Source organism: Xyrauchen texanus, chromosome 40, assembly GCF_025860055.1.
Source record: "Xyrauchen texanus isolate HMW12.3.18 chromosome 40, RBS_HiC_50CHRs, whole genome shotgun sequence".
Taxonomy (NCBI): domain Eukaryota; kingdom Metazoa; phylum Chordata; class Actinopteri; order Cypriniformes; family Catostomidae; genus Xyrauchen; species Xyrauchen texanus.
Genome location: NC_068315.1, coordinates 15,380,523 through 15,402,495, shown reverse-complemented (window position 1 = coordinate 15,402,495; position 21,973 = coordinate 15,380,523). Strand labels below are relative to the sequence as shown.

The window sequence follows — 21,973 nt, the reverse complement described above, 5'->3', positions numbered from 1 at the left end:
TTGACCCTGAGTCCCAAATCAAAATAAAAACATTCATTATTTCAAAAATAAAAAGTTTGTTGTAAGCAGAGAAAATAAGCCAGGTTACTTCTTTCCAGAACTCCTTTGCATAATCACATTCAAAAAACAAGTGTGGGTTCGTTTCAAGATTGAATTCGCAGAATGTACATTTTAAACTTAGAAAGAATAGAGTTACAGTAATTATGAAGAATTTTTCTTTCAACTTGTTAGGTACAGAAACATATTAATGCCAGTCAATATATTAATAGTAGAAAGAGAAGGATCATTTCATTTCCACATGAAAAGAGCTTTGGGATGACAGCTGATTTTCCTAATAAAGATTTTTCTTAACCAAAATTTGTTACATTTGACGTTGGAAAGCTCCAATCCTCCAATGGATTATTGGGGCATTTCACAGACTGATACTCTGCAGTCTGACCACATGCAACAGTTTAGGTGAAATACAGTTAATAACCCAGTCAAAAAATGTCAGTAAATTCAGTCCTTTTTTAACAAATCCAAAACAAAATTACACCTTTGTCAAACCACTTAACAAAGATAGTTTTTTTCCACGCAGCACATTCTGATTGATCCATATAATACTCCTAGAGGGGAAACATTGTGGCAGAGGGCAAGCTTACAGGCTTCCAAGGCTTGTGCAAGGGTGCCATTTAATATGATATACGTTTTATATGCTTAGAACTAATTTTTAAAGGGTAAACAAAGCAGCCTAATAATTGTCTTCTTAGGCCTATACATATATAAAAATGTAATAACTTAAATTACAAATTTTATACAAAGATAGAGGTATCATATTGGTATTAGTATTGAGATCGGCGATACTGACCTAAAAGTACTTATCATATCGAAAAGGAAGTATCGCCCATCCCTATTCCCCAATCACCCAGTCTCTGCAGAACAATAATGGGCTTTCTCAATCTGTGGGTGTTTTCAAATCGGGATGGGCGTTTCTGAACTATCCAATGAAAGTAGGGAATCTCAAAGTAGTAATTAGTGGGCGTTTCCAAACCAGGACGGGCGTTTCTGAACTATCCAATAAAAGTAGGGAATCTCAGTGTAGTGATCATGGAAAGTGGTTGAAAAGGACCCATCCAGTTTGAAAACGCCTATTTTTGTTCTGCAGAGACACAAGTCTCTCAATTTCACACCTGTTCTCTTTTCATTATTAATAACAATATATATCCATGGGTTTATGAACTGTTCAAACAGATATAAATATACAGTAGTATTGATTTTATTTTCTCCCAAAACACTAAACTACCACAGCCCTTTCCACCTGTTTGTCACTATATACTGGGAAATTTCCCTTTTCCGTGAGATCTTTGTGTGCACTGTCTAAACATTGATTTTTAAAATGATGCAAATGTAGGTATCTAATGAAAATCCCTGAAAATAACACATCTTTTGAGACAAAATACATATGTATCAATTGTTTATGGTCATTAAATAATAATAATAAAACAAAACTCTAAAAAGTAACTGTCCCATAAGTGAAAGGATGGTATTTGGGGTAAAAAGCCCCCTGTTGCAGGGACTAAAGGCCCCTATAAACCACATTATTTTTCTTTAATGGGGGAATAGATTTGTTTTGAAAAATGTTCAAAGTGGGCTCACATTGTCTCACCCAATCACAACAGAGATTAGTTTGTTTATAGAATACTTGAGATGTAATTAAATGACAAATGTGTTGGAAATGAACAGGAAATGTTTGACTTTTTTCTGAAGTAGATATTTTGAGTAAGCATCAATCTTAAATTGTTAATCAAAAAAGCATCTTGCTGTCTCAAAATTATTTGCATAAGTTGACAAATTGTGCCCTATAACTATGTCCTCGGTATCTACACAATATCACTTTGGCGTATGGGGTAAATGACTCCCTCACCACTTTTTTTTTTTTTTACTGAATTTTAATCAAAACAACCTACCATTATTATTTATTTTCTCACAAATTATGTTCCTCTATCAATATTCTATATTCAATATTCAATGCTACCACTGGGATAATATTTTAATTGCATGCATGCATGTGTAACCCGCACAAGAAGAGACAGTCACAACGTATGTCAAAACTGCGTTTATTTGCAGGCAAACAAAAGTACAGCACAGAAAATCCAGAGACAGAATGGTCAGGGTAGCTTAGGGTCAAAAGCCGGGGAAACAAAGTCGAGTAAAGGGGCAATTCCGGGAGAGAGTGGTCAACGAGAGTGGGGAGGTCGAAGCCGGGAAACAGGATCAGAGTAGACGGGACTAGTGGGAGCAAAAGACAGGGGAACAAGGGGAGCTGGCAAGCTAAGAGGAGGACAAGAGGAGTTCAAAACTAGACGAGACTAGCGGGGGGCAAAGACACTGGGAACTAAATACAGAATAACCAACCCTACCGTAGACAGTCACAATGGAAACCGCTGAGGATTTCTGCAGCTCATTAGAGCGGATCTACATGGCACTTTCCACCCAGGGATCTACGGTCGGCCAACACGATCAAACTATCGCGGCTCAGGGACAGCAGATACAGGAGATCCTGCAGATGGTACGTGCGATTTCTAATCAGTTGTCCCTGTGTCCGTTGATGTTCCCACTGTATTTCCCAGCGCCGCGAGCTTTCAAACCCCCGAGCAGTTTGACGGTTCGTCGGACGCTCGCCTAGGGGTTTTGATGCAGGACAGCGTATATAGTACGAGAGACCCTACCCTTCAGGTTATGGACCCAGTGGCCCAGCTCTTGGTTCTTCGTCAGGGGAACCAACCCATTGAGGCTTTTGTTGTTGATTTTTGTGCCCTGGCCAACCAGGTGAATTTTGATGAGGTGGCTCTGAAAGACATTTTTCAATTTGGACTGAATGAGCCAGCCTCATCATTCATGCCTGGTGGTCGCTGCTCTCTCAACCTGGCTCAGTTTATTGACCTCGCCCTACTGTACGCTGGTTCCTCGTTTACTGTGGGGGAGGCAGAAACTGAACCAGCTTTCCAGACCACGGCCCCCGTCTTGAAGCCTACCACGCTCCCCTTGACTACTCTTCACTGGATTTGCCCTTGTTTTGTACTGTTGCCTGCTTTTATTTAATAAAGCAGTTTTTCCCCGACATTGTGACTGTCTCAACTTGTGTTCGCTACAGCATGCTTCAATTAAGAAATCCTCACTTTTTGGTCTCTTTGCTTTAACAGAAAACAAAAAATTTAAGAATTCCATTTAAATTGATGGTTTGTTTGTTTGTTAAGTTCCATATCAGTTGTCAACATCTAACTCTGAAATCTGTTGGTCTGCAGGACTAACTCTTGTGAGGTCAAGCAATAATACCTGTGTAGTAATATTTTCCAACCACTAGAGTTCACTAAATAACACATGTACAACACGTACTGCTGCAAACAAATCTCTTGAATGAAGATCGCATTCAATGACATTGAACCACAGGAGCAACTGAAATTCTAAGTAACTCAGTTTCACTATGTAATACATTTTCTGAATATAACTGAATCCATGCTGAAGTGCCACATGATATGCTACTGATCTAGCTGATAAATGTATTGCTTAAATTAACCTAACTGAGCAAAACTCTAATATGATCAGACAGCCATGGCACACACTTATTTTTTCAAGTCTTTTTCAAACAAAAATGAGATAGTTTGCGTTTTCTTTCATGTAATTAAAAAAAAAAAAAAATTATCATTCAACATTGTTCTTTCTACTGTTATTTGTACATTGAACATTGTCTATTTTGTCTTATATCATGTGCATTTATATTTTTGCTTACTGTCTTACTAGTTTGTTTAGTATTGTTTATCTGTATGCAGCTCAGCTGTAAATTATTTTTACAAATATTTGTCATTACCTTAAAACTGAAAAGAGAACCTCTTACAGACAACTTTTAAGATGCCTTTTTTTTTTTTTTTGGAAGACATTAGTTGGCCTATTTATGAACCAAACATGCAAGTGTTTTTCTATCATGGTGTTTTGTTTATTCATTCTTTTGTTTTTACACTGAGCTAATGTTATTTTCTGTTCCCTAACTCCATCCCCAATCCTAAACTTCAAAGAAACATTTTGCACTTTAAAATTTTCATCATGACATCCAAGATGTGCATGACTTTCTTTCTTCTGCTGAACACAAATGAAGAATTTTAGAAGAATATTTCAGCTCTAGGTCCATTCAATACAAGTGAATGGTGGCCAGAACATTGGACCTCCAAAAATCCCATTAAGGCAGCATAAAAGTAATCCATAAGACTCCAGTGGTTAAATCCATGTCTTCAGAAAAGAAATAATAGGTGTGTGTGTGAGAAACAGATCAATATTTAAGTCCTTTTTTCTATAAATCTTTAATTTCACTTTCACTTTAACAATCTTCTTCAATGTCAATGTTGGTGATTTCAGGTTTACATATTTTTGTGGGGACATTCGATTACCCACCCCACATACCCCTCTTCCAAACCATGGGGTGCGCTCCAGCCTCACTCTCCTTCCCCCGCGGCTTGCGATGCCTCTTCTCCCTGTTTGTACACACACGCTCCCCCATCCGGTGTAGAGTGGACGCGGCGCGGCTTAAATCGTCTGACGTATTTTGCGCATTTCCTGAACTGGCGCTCGCGCTTAGGGAGGGAGGGAAAGCGCGAGAGCGAACAGAGAGGAAGGCTGCAGGAAACCAGTGCAGCGAAAACCTCTTTATGAGCGACTAGCTCAAATGCTGTCGGGGAGTCCTTGTTAAATCAACAAACAAAAGAGGAAGCTACTCAATATCTCGGCGAGTGGATGGCAGTAGTGTCCATGCGGTTCGTCAGCAGCTTGGAAGAAGGAGGAATCCCGAACGCCTCTCCCACTCACCGCCTATTGGAAAACGAGTAGTAGAAGACAATCCCCGCCTTGGACACATTTGGGACATTTCCCTCTGTGATTGCCGAAACCTTTGCTCTAGGAGTCATTCTCACAGTTTTAACCGTTCAACGGAACCCTCTTTCCAGACGTAGGGAGTTCACGTGTTTACGAACGGTTCCTATCGGATCGTAAACAAAAACAGGATCACGGTAGCCTCTGGGTTTGCATCTCGCTTTTTGTGCATCCTATTTGTTGTGCTCAAATGAGAGAATGAGGTTGATCCGTTGTGTTCGCAAATCCGAATTTCATCTCGTCTAGTGGTTGGGGGATTAAATAATCTCAGCATCCATCTCTACATGCATGTATGCATACTGATGACGTGATGATATCTACGGACGTAACGACTCCCTGAATTAAAATCGGCACCTGAAACCGTTCATTCTCGCAAAGGGAAGCCAGTTGAGCGTCATCATGGTGGTTTTTAACGGAGTATTGAAGATCAAGGTTTGTGAGGCTCTAAACCTGAAGCCCACTCCATGGTCACTCCGACACGCCGTCGGACCAAAGACACAAACCTTCCTACTGGACACCTATATCGCCCTCAACGTGGATGATTCTCGCGTGGGTCAAACATCGACCAAGCAGAAGACCAATAGTCCAGCTTGGAATGACGAGTTCGTGACTGAGGTTTACGATGGGAAGAAAATTGAACTGTCGGTCTTTCATGATGCACCAATTGGCTATGATGACTTTGTGGCCAACTGCACTATTCAGTTTGAAGACCTGCTGCAGAATGGCAGTAGGCACTTTGAAGATTGGGTATGTTTCCAAGCTTTTCCCGGAATTTATTGACATGGTGTTTTTTATTTCAGTGTGTCTCACACTTGCTCCTGATCTATCCCCAGCACGTTTTGGGTGTCTCGCTAATCTGACTCAACCAGTTCATGTTATGGAGCAAAATTACTTATGAGCTGAGAAGCCAAATCAGGTGTTAGATAAGGGAGACATCCAAAACGTGCAGTTTTGAGGGGTCTCCAAGAGCTGGATTTAGTAACACTGGTATAATCTTGGTATAATCTATTGTGTTGGCCATCATTTCCAGGGGGTCTGGTCCTTTTAAGCTTCTCCACAGCAAAGCCCCATTCCTCTGTCTTCCTCGTGGGTTTTCACGCTCTGTTTTTTTTTTTTAAATTTCTCCACAAAACATGTCCTGCTGCTGCTGTTGGATCCAGACTTACATTCACCAATTCAGTCAAGTGAAGCTGTTCTGAGATGTAGCACTTCCATCCCAGAGAAAGAAATAATCAGTGCTTAATTATGCAAGCTGTAAAACTAGTTTGAAACAGTTTGGCAGATGTGTAAGTCACAACCTGCCATCGATCTAGCCATCTTTTCTAGATCATTATAATAATACCTGTTGGACGAGAAACACTCCTGTTTAATCTGCATCAGGGCCGCCGCTGGGCAAATTGATGCCCTACGCAGAGTTCCGTGGGGGTTCCGCGTAATATGAGCGTGAAGCGATCGTCTGTGTTCCGCAACTGCTTTTGGGTCCTTGAATAACCTATAACATGCGAGTACGGGCAGCCGGTGGACTTTCTGGTGCCCCCCTAGGGAGTTGGTGACCAACGCAGACTGCGTAGTATGCGTATAGGGAGCGGCGGTACTGATCTGCATGTCATCATAACAGCCATATAAGCGTGTCATCTTTCCAGTCACCTTCTCTTTGATGATGTCCTAGTGGTAGAAATGGGGGTCAAGACCTGTTAAGTGCAAATAGCACAAGTGATGCTTAATTCACTGCCTTCATCTATAATAATCTCTGTTCCTGCAGGTGTATAGTGCGTATAACACACATACAGACTTCTGAATTGTCACAGAGTGGCATGTTTTGAAGGTGCTTGGTAATATGTTTTAATGTCATGGTAAAACAAAATCAGTAAATATGGAACACTTAGCATTCTAATCATGCTTGGAATTCTGAGTTGGTTTGATGTTATATAATCTTAGCCCAGCAGAGGGGTTGCAGTGGGGAAAGCTTTGTCTGTTTTGCCATTAGACACCCATGAAGGTCAGCATATATCGATTATGACACTGTATTGGTCAATCTTCTACTCCTGTCACTGCCAGCTTGTGCTGTAAATGTGTCAGGTGAGAGAGTGAGAAGGGAATCAATTTAATATCTGCATTCCCCCACTGCTTTAGTTTTCCCACTTGCCTAATCATAACACATCCTGTGCCCTTTTGCTCACCGCTAGCCCTGATTCCAGCTGGGTACTGTTGCAGTAAAAGGAAACACTGCCTACTTAAAAAATGTTGAACCATCCGAGTTGTTTGCTAAACTAACATTACTGGGTTTATGACAAGTGAAAGGTTCAAAATGCTAACATTACCATAACTGTCTTAGTTTAATAACTCCATTTCACAGTTGGGTTTAAACTGTGGCCATCAAGATGTATGAATTGCTTGTTTCTTTTCCTCCGCTTCTGTCAGGATTTAATGGGGACTTAAAAGCTATAGTTTACCCCAAAATGTACTCTACCTTGTGTTGTTCCAAACTCATATGACTTTCTTAGCCACCTTTCACTTTCATTGCATCTTTTTCCATATAATGAAAGTGAAAGGCAACTGAAGCTGTCAGTCTGATTAACATTTCCTTTTGTTTTCTATGAAAGAAGGAAAGTGGCATAAAAAGTTTGGAAGAACATGAAGGTGAGTAAATTATGAAAATGTGTCATTTTTGGGTAAACTATCCTTTTAATTATTATTATTAATTAGTAGTAATTAATAATTAGTCTGTTAAACCTTGGTTTGAGGTTGGTTTTAGGCCATAGAATTAATTGTAAATCATTTCCATTGTAAATTAAATATAAATGAATTTAATTCATTTATATGCCAATCTTGAGAAAAAAAATGGCCCAACAAAATTGGCAATGCTAATCATGACATGGCAACATGTGGCATTATTGGAGCTGAACCGTTTTGTTAGAGGACATAACCTCAGACACGCTTGCTAGCAAAGATTCAGACATGGAAGCTCTGGCATATCTAATTTTTCAGAGAGTTATAGAAGTACAATCATCATCTGCCATGTCTTGTTTACATAAATGAGTACTGGAGCTTTTCAGAAAGACTTTCTCTCATCTCCCTTTCTGTCCACAAGAGCCCAGTGTCATGAGTTTTTTTGTTTTGTTTTACAGTAAATTGTAGTGGCCAAACACATGTAATTACACAAATGTGCAATTAAAGTGCATATCAAATGCTTTAAATATAATGAGCCCAGTTGTTAGCACACCGTGGAACCATATATAGTAGGGGACTGTAGATAGAATTTGTGTGTATCGAGCACAGAATCACATGTGTAACACACTGACCTCTTTTACAAGTATTTCAGAAAGCACTACACAGCATAGACAAAGCAGCTGCGCACATAAGTACAGTTCAGCTGGCAGCATGTTCAGATGATTTCTTGAATTAAATCGCAGTCCTTGCGGTTTGATGATCGCACTGGTACATATTGAGATTTCCATTTTATTTTGATTAATCCTGCTGTTAACAGCCCTACTGTTATTGGTATATTAAAGGAATAGTTTACCCAAAAATAACAATTCTGTTTACTCACTCTCATTTAGTTCCAAGTCCTTGTTTATCAGTTAAAACAGTTGTTATACAAGGACTTGCAATTTTGGTTGTCTCACCAAAATCTATTTTGATGTCAGAAGATTTGGAATATGGTGCACAAGTTACATAGAATACTTTTATAATACATTTTCACAAGAAGATACATGTGAAACTTCTATAGGCATTTAGTGCCCCAAATGAAGGAACAGAGCTTGAGGCTGAAAAAGAAACCAAATTTGTCAAATTTTTTAGGAAGACAGTTGTTTCTTGGCCCGCCATTTGACCAGTAGATGCCGGAGCCAGACATCTACAGAGAAACCCACACTGTTTAAGGAATGGATAGACATCCAATGAGCTTCACCTGTAGAGACACTCCCACTGTTACTCACACAGGTGGAGCTTTTTTTCAGCTTGGAACAAGTAGAGCATGCTTACTAATTTAGATAACCTCCTCTACTTCAACAAACACAAATAGACCCTAGAGAAACAGTACCACCACTGTTACAAAAGTGTTCAGGGAAAGAAAATAACCAACCTAGCCCATAGACTTTACGTTTCAAGCGAGTGCTGTAAAGAACACGCTGTTGTGTCATGTTTGTTGCTTTACCACTTCTCTGTTGGGTTTCTGGCCTGTAATCTTTGCCCAACCACATGTTGTGGTTGCCCAGTACTATATGCAACATATTTTTTCAGAAATTGCACCACTTTTTAGGCTCACGCATCATGACTGAGGTTGCTTTGTTTTTACATAGAAGTAACATTCTTCACCTTACCTTCAGCATTGTGTTTAGTTTGACGAACATATTTCTTGTCTGTGTAGCATTTAGTGGAAGAGGTAATGGGAGCCCGGTGCCACTTCTTTGTGGATGCTTCTTAGACACTACTGAGACACAGCCTCTTGTCTTTGTTGTGTGAGGCAGGAGCATACTGAATAATTCATATGTCTTCCATCAGCTTCTTTGTGGAATGTCTGACCCTGCGGAGATCATCAACAACACCCTTAGCTCAAGTTAGCAACACTCCAGTTATCACCAGAGAAAGTGGCTTTTATCTGTAGGGATAGTGTTCTTTATTCAGTTACCAGCCTTTTACTGAGGGGTCATCTGTTAGGAGCAGGGGAGATAGAGAGAGGTTATAGAAAATGGGGCGCACCCAGGGTGGAAGTATGCCCTGTGGCAGGGAAAACTTTTGCTGATATTTCAGGTCTTCACTTAGACTGTCTCTTGTCTGGTTCATTCATTCTCCTTACTCATATTGTCCTCCTCCTGAGGTCTGTTTGCTTCCTTCACCTTCTCTCTCCTGGGATTCCTTCCCCTCCATTTTGTTTTCAGATCTATCCTTGTTTAAGGGATAGTTCACCCAAGAATGAAAATTCTGTCATCATTCACTGATGTCATTCCAAACCTAAAAGGAGTTTGGAACGTGGAAATATTAGAATGTTTAGCAATAATCAGTCGCTCTACCTCAGTCGCTAAGGACTGCATGATTATGACAAAAATCATAAATCTTGATTATTGCCCTTTATATTGCAATCACAAATATTAATGTTGATTAATAGAATTTCATTAAATACTTACTTGTTCAACTTCTTGCGATATTCTTTATGCAGGCTAACAACCAAAACAAGCTGAGAACTGTTGAGCTGAATTACTTTATAGTTTTTTATTATACACAGAATTTGAGCAACAGGAAAATATTAGAACTCTCCCATCATAAAGAGTGAAGCTGTCAGTCATTCAAGTTTACGCTTTCTGAGCCCTGCACTTCACTCTCATCAATGCTTCCATTATAAAATAAGCTGTCTACACTGCACAATAAATCACTTATTTGCACTGCGCCAAAGCCTTGTAATGAGCGTTCTAGTTTTGTCACATTGCTCATTTGATTCATTACTAATTTATGTGTGAAACATAAAGCAAGCATCTGGGCATCAAACTCTTAAAACTTGTGCATTTGGCTCGGTTGTCATTTAATTAGTTATTACAGACTAATTAAGTGTCTCTGATTCTCTATTGCCCTTTCATTGCTCAACAGAAATGTCTGGGATTGGTTAGAAAACTCAACCGCTGCAAAAAAACATGTTGTATATTGAAATATGCAACAGGAGTAGAGTTCAGTGGAATGCTTTAATCATCAGTTTTTACAGTTATAGTGAATAACAGTTACCATAATCATAATACTGATTACTATCTCCATTGATTGTGCAGCCCTAGTCACCATTTACTTTCATTGTATGGAAAACAGATACAATGAAAGTTCAGAACTTCTTAAACTGCTTCAAATAGTACTCATCAAAAAACCCTCCACGTGCAGCAATGACAGCTTTGCAGATCCTTGGCATTCTAGCTGTCAGTTTGTCCAGATACTCAGGTGACATTTCACCCTATGCTTCCTGTAGCACTTGCCATAGATGTGGCTGTCTTGACACACCTTACAGTCTAGCTGATCCCACAAAAGCTCAATGGGGTTAAGATCCATTACACTCTTTTCCAATTATCTGTTGTCCAATGTCTGTGTTTCTTTCCTGTGAAAAAGTGGCTTTTCTTTGCAATTCTTCCCATAAGTCCTGCACCCCTGAGTCTTCTCTTTACTGTTGTTCATGAAACTGGTGTTGAGTGGGTAGAATTCAATGAAGCTGTCAGCTGAGGACATGTGAGGCGTCTATTTCTCAAGCTGCAGTCTCTGATTTACTTATCCTCTTGTTTAGTTGTGCATCTGGCCTTCCACATTTCTTTCTGTCCTTGTTAGAGCCAGTTGCCTTTTGTCTTTGAAGACCGTAGTGTACACATTTGTATGAAATCTTCAGTTTTTTGGCAATTTCAAGCAATGTATAGCCTTCATTCCTCAAAACAATGATTGACTGACGAAGTTCTAGAGGTTTCTTTTTGCCATTATTTTGACCTAATATTGACCTTAAGACATTCCAGTCTATTGCACAGTGTGGCAACTCAAAGACAAACACAAAGATAATGTTAAGATTCATCTAATGAACCAAATAGCTTTCAACTGTGTTTGATATAATGGCAAGTAATTTTCTAGTACCAAATTAGCAATTTAGCCTGATTACTCAAGGATAATGTGTTGGAGTGATGGCTGCTGGAAAGGGCCTGTCAAGATTTGATAAAAAATGACTTTTTTCAAATAGTGATGGTGCTGTTTTTTTTTACATCAGGAATGTCCCGACTATACTTTGTGATCAGTTGAATGTCACTTTGGTGAATTAAAGTACCAATTTCCTCTCGAAACAGCAAAATCTGTACGTTATTCCAAACTTTTGTCTGCCAGTGTAAATTGGTCCCGACATTTAAGTCCAGTACATTAAAAAGCGGCTCAGCAATGTCAGACCAAACGCTTAAACCACATTTCACTCCGAGCATTGCTTAAGCCACAGTTTCCTTAATGCCTTTCTACTGCATTACAGCTCACATTAAAGTTATCGATTGCACTCAATATTTTACAGGTTTATGCCCAGAAGCTGTCTTTCCATTGTCTCCCCTTAAATGTTGGTGTTAGCCATACAGTACTTCTGGTTACTGGACATTGACATAATCTGCTCTCACTTCTCCCTGACCATTTGCGCAAATAGGCCAGACTGAGGCTAAAACACCAACTCCTCCCCCTCCCTGGCATACAGTTGCCACAGGAACTCGTATCACCTTCTTTCCAAAGCAAAGCTCATCAGAGCTGGGTGAGGAATACGATTCTTCACCAACCAAGGTTTTATTGGAATTATCTTCTTTTTGTATCTCTAAAAATCTCACTTTAGAATTACAGTGTCACTGTAAACAACACAAAACATTTAACATTTTGACTGAGGATGAAACCTCTTTTTGCATCAAACCATTTGTCCTGGTATTTGTCGCACATCGGCTCAGTGTTTTTCATAATTTCTCAAATCTCAGGATTGGAGGGGGAGGGGTGAATTGTGGCTAAGCAGGATCAGTCAAACCAGCAGCAATAATTAATTTTATGACTCGATGGGAAACCAAAGAAATATCTTTATATTTCTGTTGAACTGTTTGGTTATTACATTACATCGGCGTCTGTCCCCAATCATTCATCTTGTGTATATTTGTGTGTTTGTGCTTTGCAAGTTTATGTATGCGACAGTCAGTTGTCTCTCACTTTCACATGCCGCGTCAAGTACTTGCCTGGGGCACATTGAGCATGCTTGCAGATTCAGGTGACATACAAGAGCCCAGATACTCCACAAATATGTCTGATCTCCTCTGCTATCTACATGACCCAGTTAGACACTCTTCTAAGGACACAGACACACACACTCAGACTTATATATTCTCATCTCAGTTGTGTAATACACTTATCCACATATGGGAATAGCTTTTCTTTGTTATTAACAATTTGTATTGATTCCAGTGATAGATTAAATAAACTTGACAGAAAATAGGGAATCAAATTATATGAACTTAAACCCTACCCTCCAAACATCCAGACAAATTAAATTTGAATACCCAATACATAACACATACAATTCTGAACCCTCAACCAAAATTCTTGGATGTTATCACACCACCAAAAAACATGGGTTGTGTCACCGTCTTCTAATTGGCGTCACCAGCAGGTGGGTGTGTCTTTGAGACTATACAATCTAGAGGGGGTCCAAGAGAATCAATGTAAAATCTTAAATTGCATCAGACGCACCCTTGTATCTCTAGGTAGACTTCTTAGCCCACACTCTCTGACCAGCAGAAAGGGGGCTTATTAATATGTAATAATCATACATATGTTTAAGGCAACATTTAAATAAATGTCTGAATTAAACACTCTTTACACTTTTGTCCATATCGCGTGCAAATGCGAGATAACGGGTGTGACATATCTTTTCCGGTTAGCAGCGGTGGAAAGAGTACTGAAAAATAATACTCAAGTAAAAGTACTGTTACTTCTTAAAAAATGTAGTAGAGTAAATGTACCTGTCCTAAAAACTACTCTAAGTTGAGTAAAAGAGTAGCTCAATTAGAAGTACTCATGAATAGAGAGTATTGAGTACTGAGTTGCAAAACTGTGCCCCTTTATTTGAGTGGTGGTGGCGTAGTGGCTAAAGCACTGGGCTGTTAATCAGAAGGTCACAGGTTCTAACCCCACAGTCACCACCATTGTGTCCTTGAGTAAGGCACTTAACTCCAGGTTGCTCCGGGGGGATTGTCCCTGTAATAAGTGCACTGTAAGTCGCTTTGGATAAAAGCGTCTGCCAAATGCATAAATGTAAATGTAATGTTTATAATAAAAACAATGCCATTTAAAAATGTAGCACACATACTGTAATTTACATTCTCTTCTATGGCTATTTGCCAGAATGAATAGAAAATATAGGTATTTTATAGGTGTTTGTGATTGACAACTTTTAAAATAGATAAACATGATGAAGCTCCAAAAATCACATAAATTAGCATAAAAGTAGCCTAATCCATGTGACTCCATGTTAAATCCATGTCTTCAGAAGAGATATGATTGGTTGGGTGAGAAACAGATTAATATTTAAGTCAATTTTTACTATAAAATCTCCTCCCTGCTCAGTCAATCTCCACTTTAACTATCACTTTCTTCTTCTTTTGTTTTTGGTGATTCACATTCTTCAAACATATCGCCATCTACTGGGCAGAGAGAAGAATGTCTAGCAAAAACGTATTTAAATATTGATCTTTTTCATGGATTTAAACTGGAGTCATATGGATTACGTTTGTGCTGCCTTTATGTGGTTTTTGAAGCGTCAACATTTGTAATGTATTGACCTACAGAGCTGAGATATTTTTCTGAAAATCTTAATTTGTGTTCTGAAGAAAGAGTCCTACACATCTGGGATGGCATGAAGTTGAGTAAATGATAAGAGAATTTTCCTTTTTGAGTGAACTATTTCTTTAAGTAGCACATAGGGGGCCACATTGTCCTCCTTTTGAGATACAATGTTCCACATTGATTTAGTTATTGTATCTTTTAAGCCCAGAAATAGTTGTGTTCTCATTCTAATGCATGATGCACAATTTTCTGAAGTTTGTGACTGGTGGAATGTTCTGCCTGAAGTATTGCTCTGCAAAGGTTGATCCTTTTTTTTATCAGGCATTAGAAAAAACATGTAAAGGCTAAGCATAATTATACATTATTTTATCATATCTGCTTTCCTGATAATTTATTATGCAATTTAACAAAATCTCTACATCAGTATTATTAAAATAAAACTAACAATATCAGTAAGAAATATTATTATTAAAAATGTCACTGTTTTATTCTATTACATGAATACTTCTAAAGCTACTCAAATTATTCAGCCAAAATTAGTGAGTGGTTTTCTCATTTCCTTGTTATTGTTGTTTGATTAATAGCCTTTATATGACATAGCCTACTAGACAGTGCTTAATTCGATTACATGTACACTTCAAGTCTAACATTTTGTTGCAAATACACTTTTTGTCCCAGTGTTTACGTTCACTGTAGACCAAACTGACTGTGTTTATATTAATGCCTCACCAAGATGGGCATTGACTGAATTATAAAGTGTATTTGACCATTTAGGTGCGTACCCGCATTAGCACTCAGGGAGCATGCGTGCATGTAAAGCGTACAAATATTAGCCACCGGTCAATCAAACAGCACGCAGCTACAGACGTCATGAAATAAAAAGTAAATCTTTATTATTTCATCTAGATCAACCAACCAGTGGTTGTCTTGCTATCTCGATCACTGTAATGAAAACCCCTGGTCTAGATGTAGAACATAGGCTAAATATAGAAAGTATAGAAAATTACTCAAAAGTTTATTATCGATATCAAGGATTTATTAAAAAAAAATTTCAGATAAACATCAAGATTTTTTTATTGCCCAGCCCTATTGATAACATTGCCTTAATCTCTCACATCAACCTAATAATCTCAGTGGTAGAAAGCTGATTTAAAGGCTACATTATAGACACACAGAATCTAGAAAGTAGAAATATGAATTTTACCTCAATATGTTTCTTAAACTTAGAGGCAGGATTAATGCTGATATCTGACTTGAGCAAGTTAAACTCACATGACACAGTCAAGCAATTGGCCTTTTTCACTGCAAAAAGCCTTTTCATTTTCAGAGACGAAAAATAAAATATTATCTGCGTAAAGGAAAAGCTTATGCGCCATACCTCCCACCACCACCAATGGAAAATCAACTTCCTTTCATATTGTGGCTGCTAATAGTTCCAGGGCAAGACAGAACAATAATGGGGAAAGAGGGCAACCCTGCAGGGTGTCCCTGTCCAGAGTAAAATAATCTGATATTGTTTGTACCGCCGAAATCGGATGTCTATAAAGTAACTTAATCCTATAAAAGTGAACCGTATATTTCCAAAATCTTAAAAAGATCATCCCATTCTACCATATCAAATGCCTTTTTGGCATCAAGTGAAATGGCAGCGACCAGAGTCTGATCATTCGCCACTAACCACACGATATTGATGAGATGCCTGATGTTCAGAAGAGCTGCGGCCCTGAATAAACCCCACCTGATCTATATGTATGATCTAAGAGACAAATTTGCATTCCCTTTTGTCTAAGAAATGTTCACACCCCTTTTATAATTTATACAAATATAAGAGATAATATATTTTGTTTATTTAGTACTGCTCTTCAGAATCTACATTACAGGTAATTACATAGAGTATAGTATGCATATAGTAGTGTGTTGTCTTCTTGAGCATCAATGAATGTTCGCACCTTGTTTAATATTTGTGTACAAGTCCCTCAATTGTCCTAAGTGTGTATATATATATATATTAAATTGTTTTAATATATTGCCTTAGTCTTTCTTTACTGTTACCAATGGCCCAGACACAGAGACTACCGTTGTGCAAATTGAATGAAATCCCAGGTGCATTTTATTATGCTACGACAATCCCAAACAATAATTACCAGAAGAAGAAAAAAAAGGTTCACAATATATGACTTTTAATTATAAAGAAGCCTGATAAACACATGGGTCTCTTATTTAAAAAAAAAACTGATGGCTAATCCGCTGAGAAAGGGAATCTGATTTAAACTGCTAACCTGAGCTCATGAGTTCAAATCCTCAGTTCTTTTCATGTGATTCATGAAAAAGATCCGGTGTCATTTGTTCACGAATCTCTCGCGCTGGGTTTGTTGTTGTGTGCGGTGCAGTCTGCTGGTCATCACAATAGAACCTGTGGAAAGCGGAGTGAGACACACTGATGCATGCTATAAAGATGTATTCAATAACTCTCAAGATAATGTCTGACGAAACTGCATTTGAACGCACACAACTTGACTGTTGCCAATGGTGACTAGATTTGAAATTATTGTCACAGTCAATTATATTTGGTCATATTTATGACCATTTTAGTCATAGTCTGTAGCCCTGAAGGTTGCTGCTGGAAGAGGTGTTAGGACGGCCAGCATGGGGTGCTCATGCTGTGGTCTGTGTGGGTTCTAACACCCCAGTATAATGAAAGGGATGCAAAAGTGTCCCTGACTCTCTGTGGTCATTAAAAATCTCAGAGCACTTTTCATAAAAGAGTAGGGGTGTAACCCCAGTGTCCTGGCCAAATTCCCCCCATTGACCCTTATCAATCACAGCCTCCTAATAATCCCATCCATGAATTGGCTGTATCACTCCACTCTCTCCTCTCTACCGATAGCTGGTGTGTGGAGAGTTTACTTGTGCACTGTGGCTGCCATTGCATAATCCAGGTGGATGCTGCACAACGGTGGAGGTTGAGGTGTCCCCTGTTCTCTATGTAAAAGCGCTTTGAGTGTAGTGTCGGAAAAGTGCTATATAAGTGAAAAATGTATTTATTCTCTGCTTCTGGCATCAAAACATTAACAGTAATAAGCACAACACTTGTGCAGATTGGATAAGCTGGGAAGAACACCGGTAAAGGTGTTTATGTGCAATGCAAAATCAGAGAGTACTGGCAAAAATGCATGTGTGCCCATCAGCTTATGCTTAAAACGTTTATGACCTTACCAATCAAGGAATGTCATTCAAGGCATTTACATGACCTTAAAAGACGATGGCTTATCAAGTCTAATTGGTATAAGAATTATAATGTCAACATGCTCTATGTGATTATAGACAACAATGTTGAATAAATAGTGAAATGATTACTAATAACAATAGAAAATAAAAAATTCTTCCACTAAATAATTATGTAGAAATAAATAAGCATAGGTGTAGTATCAACTTTATATGCATTACTATACATCGAGCACTCACAGGTGTGCGTTTTCATTTTCATTTTATAACATCTAATCTAATCAGTATTTAGCATCAACACTTTTCATTTTATAAATTAAAGTAATTCACAATTTTCTGTGTTTGAGTCCATCAGTCAGTTCCAGTGTCCACAGTTTTATCTCCAGGCGGCTTTTTTCATTTAACGCTATTTACTAAATTACAGCCATGAAGCTCTCTCAGGACCTTGTGTTTATTCAAACTGAATTCCAATTAGGCCTTCAAAGGATCCCATTATTAGTCTGTATCATAATTTAAGCACAATTAGTCCCTGTGTGGTGTCTTATTAGTAATTCATGGAGCTCTGAAGGTTTCACTCAGAGCCTGTGCGTTTGCAAAGCTGAGTGTTCTCATATGGCCACATTTGTGTGTGAATTTGAGTGTGAATAGGAGCCGTGCATGCTGCTCAGCTGCTCAGCTGCCATGCTGAGACTCTGCTGCTGACAGATGCAGGAGGACTGTTGCCGAGCTCAAGCTGTCTTAGAGAGATGGGGAGAGTATTGAGGAGGAGAGTGCATAATTGAGGGGGAGGAGAGGAAGATAGAGAGGTTGGGTGAGAATGAAAGTGTGCCTCAGTGTCATGTTTAATCATAGTGGATGGATTCATTTAGCAGTCAGTGGCATATGTGTTTAAAACTTTCCAGACCTACTTTTTGTATCCCAAATGCTCAGCTAGGAGGCCATCTTCATTCCAGTGCAGACAATCCTAATAGGACTAACAGCTTAATGAAATGAACTACTTTAACACAGCCGCATCCACTTTATATTTGTGGTACTTACCCAGCTCTTTTAAAGAAGCAGTCAGCTTTGTTTCAGAGAATCTGAGATTGACTAGTCACTGTGTTTTTTTTAGTTCTAAGAAATGGATCCATAAATCTTAACCACCTCTACGCTCAACATTTGTGCTTAAAGTAAATGTTTTACCTGGGCCAGCTTTCCATTCAGCTGTATAAGATCATATCAGACCTGGTTGAAATGAGCAGGCTCTTACTTCCAAATCCTTAAAGTGATAGTTCACCCAAAAAGGAGAATTCTGTCATCTTTTGACCATTTCATTCAGCAATAATTTGTGTGGAAAAAAGATGTAATGAAAGTAAATGTTGACTGGGTCTAACATTCTGCCTAAAATCTCCTTTGGATTTCCATGGAAGAAAGAAAGTAATGCAGGTTTGTCCTGTAACAACAAGTGTGAGTAAATGAAATAATTATTTTCCTAATTTTCATTTTTCGTTGAACTGTCTCTTTAAACTCCACCACCTTAACCTGTTTTTAGATTGATGAGCAGTGCTGAGCATTCTTGTTCCAGCTCAAGATTTTCCATGGAGACGCGTGCTCTAGAGAGCGTGAGTGGCATGTGTTCTCTGGGGCTTGCGGGTGTCCGTTTGCATAGTGGTGATTAGGAAAGAGAGAGGGTAAGCAAGGAACTAAGGTCAATGACTGGTGCATGACAGTAACCAGAGCAAGAGCTTGTTTTTCTTGTGTTGTGATAGCCTCACCGCATGTACGCTATATTAGCATTAGAGCGTGTCTGAAACTAATGCCACAAAGATGGTAGATATGATCCTATCTGTCTGAATTTGCTAGGTGTGATGATATTAGTTAGTGTGTGCAAATGGATGTTTAGTATGTAATGGTGTTGTAGTTTGCATTTGTGTGGCTGCAGGTCAAAGCTGGCTGACCCAGAGGCAAAGTTTATTGCTCAGCGATTGCTCTTTTGTAGCTCAGGAAATTTTATGGAGCTCTCAGTTATTATGTTAATTTCAGTTACTTGAGTTCACTGATAAATAGAGTCCTGGTATTAAGGTAAATGTAACAGCACCCTCACCCCCCTCCCAACCCCTGGACTATCAATAAAGGTGGAGAAGGGGAGGTGGAGGGATGCCGGAAAGATTATTGTTGGAGCAAGGGAAGCAGCCACATGTACAGTTGAAGTCAGAAGTTTACATACACCTTAGCCAAATATATTTAAACTCAGTTTTCCACAATTCCTGAAATGTAATCATAGAAAACATTTCCTGTCTTAGGTCAGTTAGGATCACTACTTTATTTTAAGAATGTGAAATAATAATTGTAGAGAAAATGGTTTATTTCAGCTTTTATTTCTTTCATCACATTCCCAGTGAGTCAGAAATTTACATACAATTTCAGGTCAGGGCATTGTGATGGCCACTCCAATACCTTGACTTTGTTGTCCTTTGGGAGGTATATTTGAGGTCATTGTCCATTTGGAAGATCCATTTGCGACTGAGCTTTCTGTAACTTTCTGACCGATGTCTTGAGATGTTGCTTCAATATATCCAAAAATTTGCCTAATTTTCCTTCCACATGATTTCGTCTATTTTGTGAAGTGCACCAGTCCCTCCTGCAGCAAAGCACCCCCACAACATGATGCTGCCACCCCCATGCTTCACAGTTGGGATGGTGTTCTTCGGCTTGCAAGCCTTACCTTTTTTCCTCCAAACATAATAATGATCATTATGGCCAAAAAATGCAATTTTAGTTTTATCAGACCAGAGGAAATTTCTACAAAAAGTAAGATCTTTGTTCCCATGTGCACTTGCAAACTGTAGTCTGGCTTTTATATGGCAGTTTTGGAGCATTGGCTTCTTCCTGGCTGAGTAGCCTTTCTGGTTATGTTGATAGAGGACTCGTATTAAGGTGGATATAAATACTTGTCTACCTGTTTCCTCCAGCATCTTCACAAGGTCCTTTGCTGTTGTTCTGGGATTGATTTCTACATTTCGCACCAAACTACTTTCATCTCTAGGAGACAGAATAAATCTCCTTCCATGGTGTTTATACTTGTGTTCTATTGTTTGTATAGATGAATGTGGTACCTTCAGGCATTTGGAAATTGCGCCTAAGGATGAACCAGACTTGTGGAGGTCCCCAGTTTTTTTTTTCTGAGGTCTTGGTTGATTTCTTTTGATTTTCCTATGATGTCAAGCAAAGAGGCAGTGGCAAGAGTTTGAAGTTAGGCCTTAAAATACATCCACAGGTACACCTCAAATTCTGTACACCTCTTATCAGAAGCTAACTGGCTAATTGTCTATAAAGGCTTGACATTTTTCAAGCTGATTAAAGGCACAGTTAATTTAGTGTATGTGAACTTCTGACACACTGGAATTGTCAAATAGTAAATTAAAACTGAAACAATCTGTCTGTAAACAATTGTTGGAAAAATGTCTAGTCTCATTCACAAAGTAGATGTTCTAAACTATAGTTTGCTAATATTAAATCTGTGGAGTGGTTAAATAAGTTTTAATGACTTCAACCTAAGTACAGGGACGGATTATGACTAACAAAGGCCCTGGGGTCAATTACCTCCAAGGGCCCCACTCCACCCAAAAGTTGTTGAGCCTTAAAGCCCAGTGCACCCCCGGGCAGTCAAGGGCCCCCTTGTAGTCAAGGGCCCCTGGGCACTGGCCCAATTTAATTTTAGATTAGAAGGCCTAGATCCCGAACTTATGTTTGGAACTTCATATTAACTAGGATTAAGTTATTAAGAGGATTCTGCTAAAGTAGCTTTTGGAGAAATGCAAATAGACACAAATAGGACAATTGTTGGTATGCAAGAGGATAAATCTATGTAATAATTGTGGAAAGCATTGCTCAGATAATTTTGTCTTTGAAGAATTTGATGAGAAAATCTTGAGTTCATAACGAAATCTCTGACTTTTAATTGCAGACTTTGGCTCCTGGTGTGGGCCCTATGAAATCTGTTTTATTTTTTCCCAAATTCTGTTTTCCTTTTAATTATTTCTGAAGTTCAATGTTTTAAAGTTATTATCAAAAAACCTGTCTAATAAAGTAAATGAATAGAACTTAAATCGAATGAAAACAGAAAAATTACTTTTTAACTTACCATTGCATTATTTTATTCAAATGAAGTGCTTCCTGCCAGTTCCTCACAAGTTATTTATTGTCTAAAACTATGATGCACAGCAGAGCATCATAGTATTAATGAAAGAATTAATGTAAACATTTATTTAGTACAACAGCAATCTTGCTTGTGAGATATTGCTCAAATATAATGTCATTATTATTGATATATTAATATTATTATTATTTTAATATACTATTAATTAAAACTACATGAAACATAACATTTTACTATACAGTAGTAATATATTTCTGTTGCAATTTCTTCAATTACACATCTTCTGAAATCAAGCTTTTATTTTTAGCAGAAAACCGAATAAAGCACTTTTTTGAAAACAGCTTCCATCTTTTGGATAAGCAGTTTGCTAAATGGCTTAATTTGCTTATTAAACCCCAAAAGGCT

General features: G+C 38.5%; 1 protein-coding gene across 1 annotated transcript in view; it reads left to right on the top strand.

Moving 5' to 3' along the window:
• Positions 1–4,622: 4,622 nt before the first annotated feature.
• The window catches only part of LOC127633221 (protein kinase C epsilon type-like), a 97,854-nt gene continuing 80,503 nt past the window's right edge, over positions 4,623–21,973 (top strand). Inside the window, exon 1 of the mRNA XM_052112150.1 lies at positions 4,623–5,646. Within this exon, the coding sequence (XP_051968110.1) occupies positions 5,299–5,646 (348 nt within the window). The 5' untranslated portion in view covers positions 4,623–5,298. The remainder of the gene's footprint in view (positions 5,647–21,973) is intronic.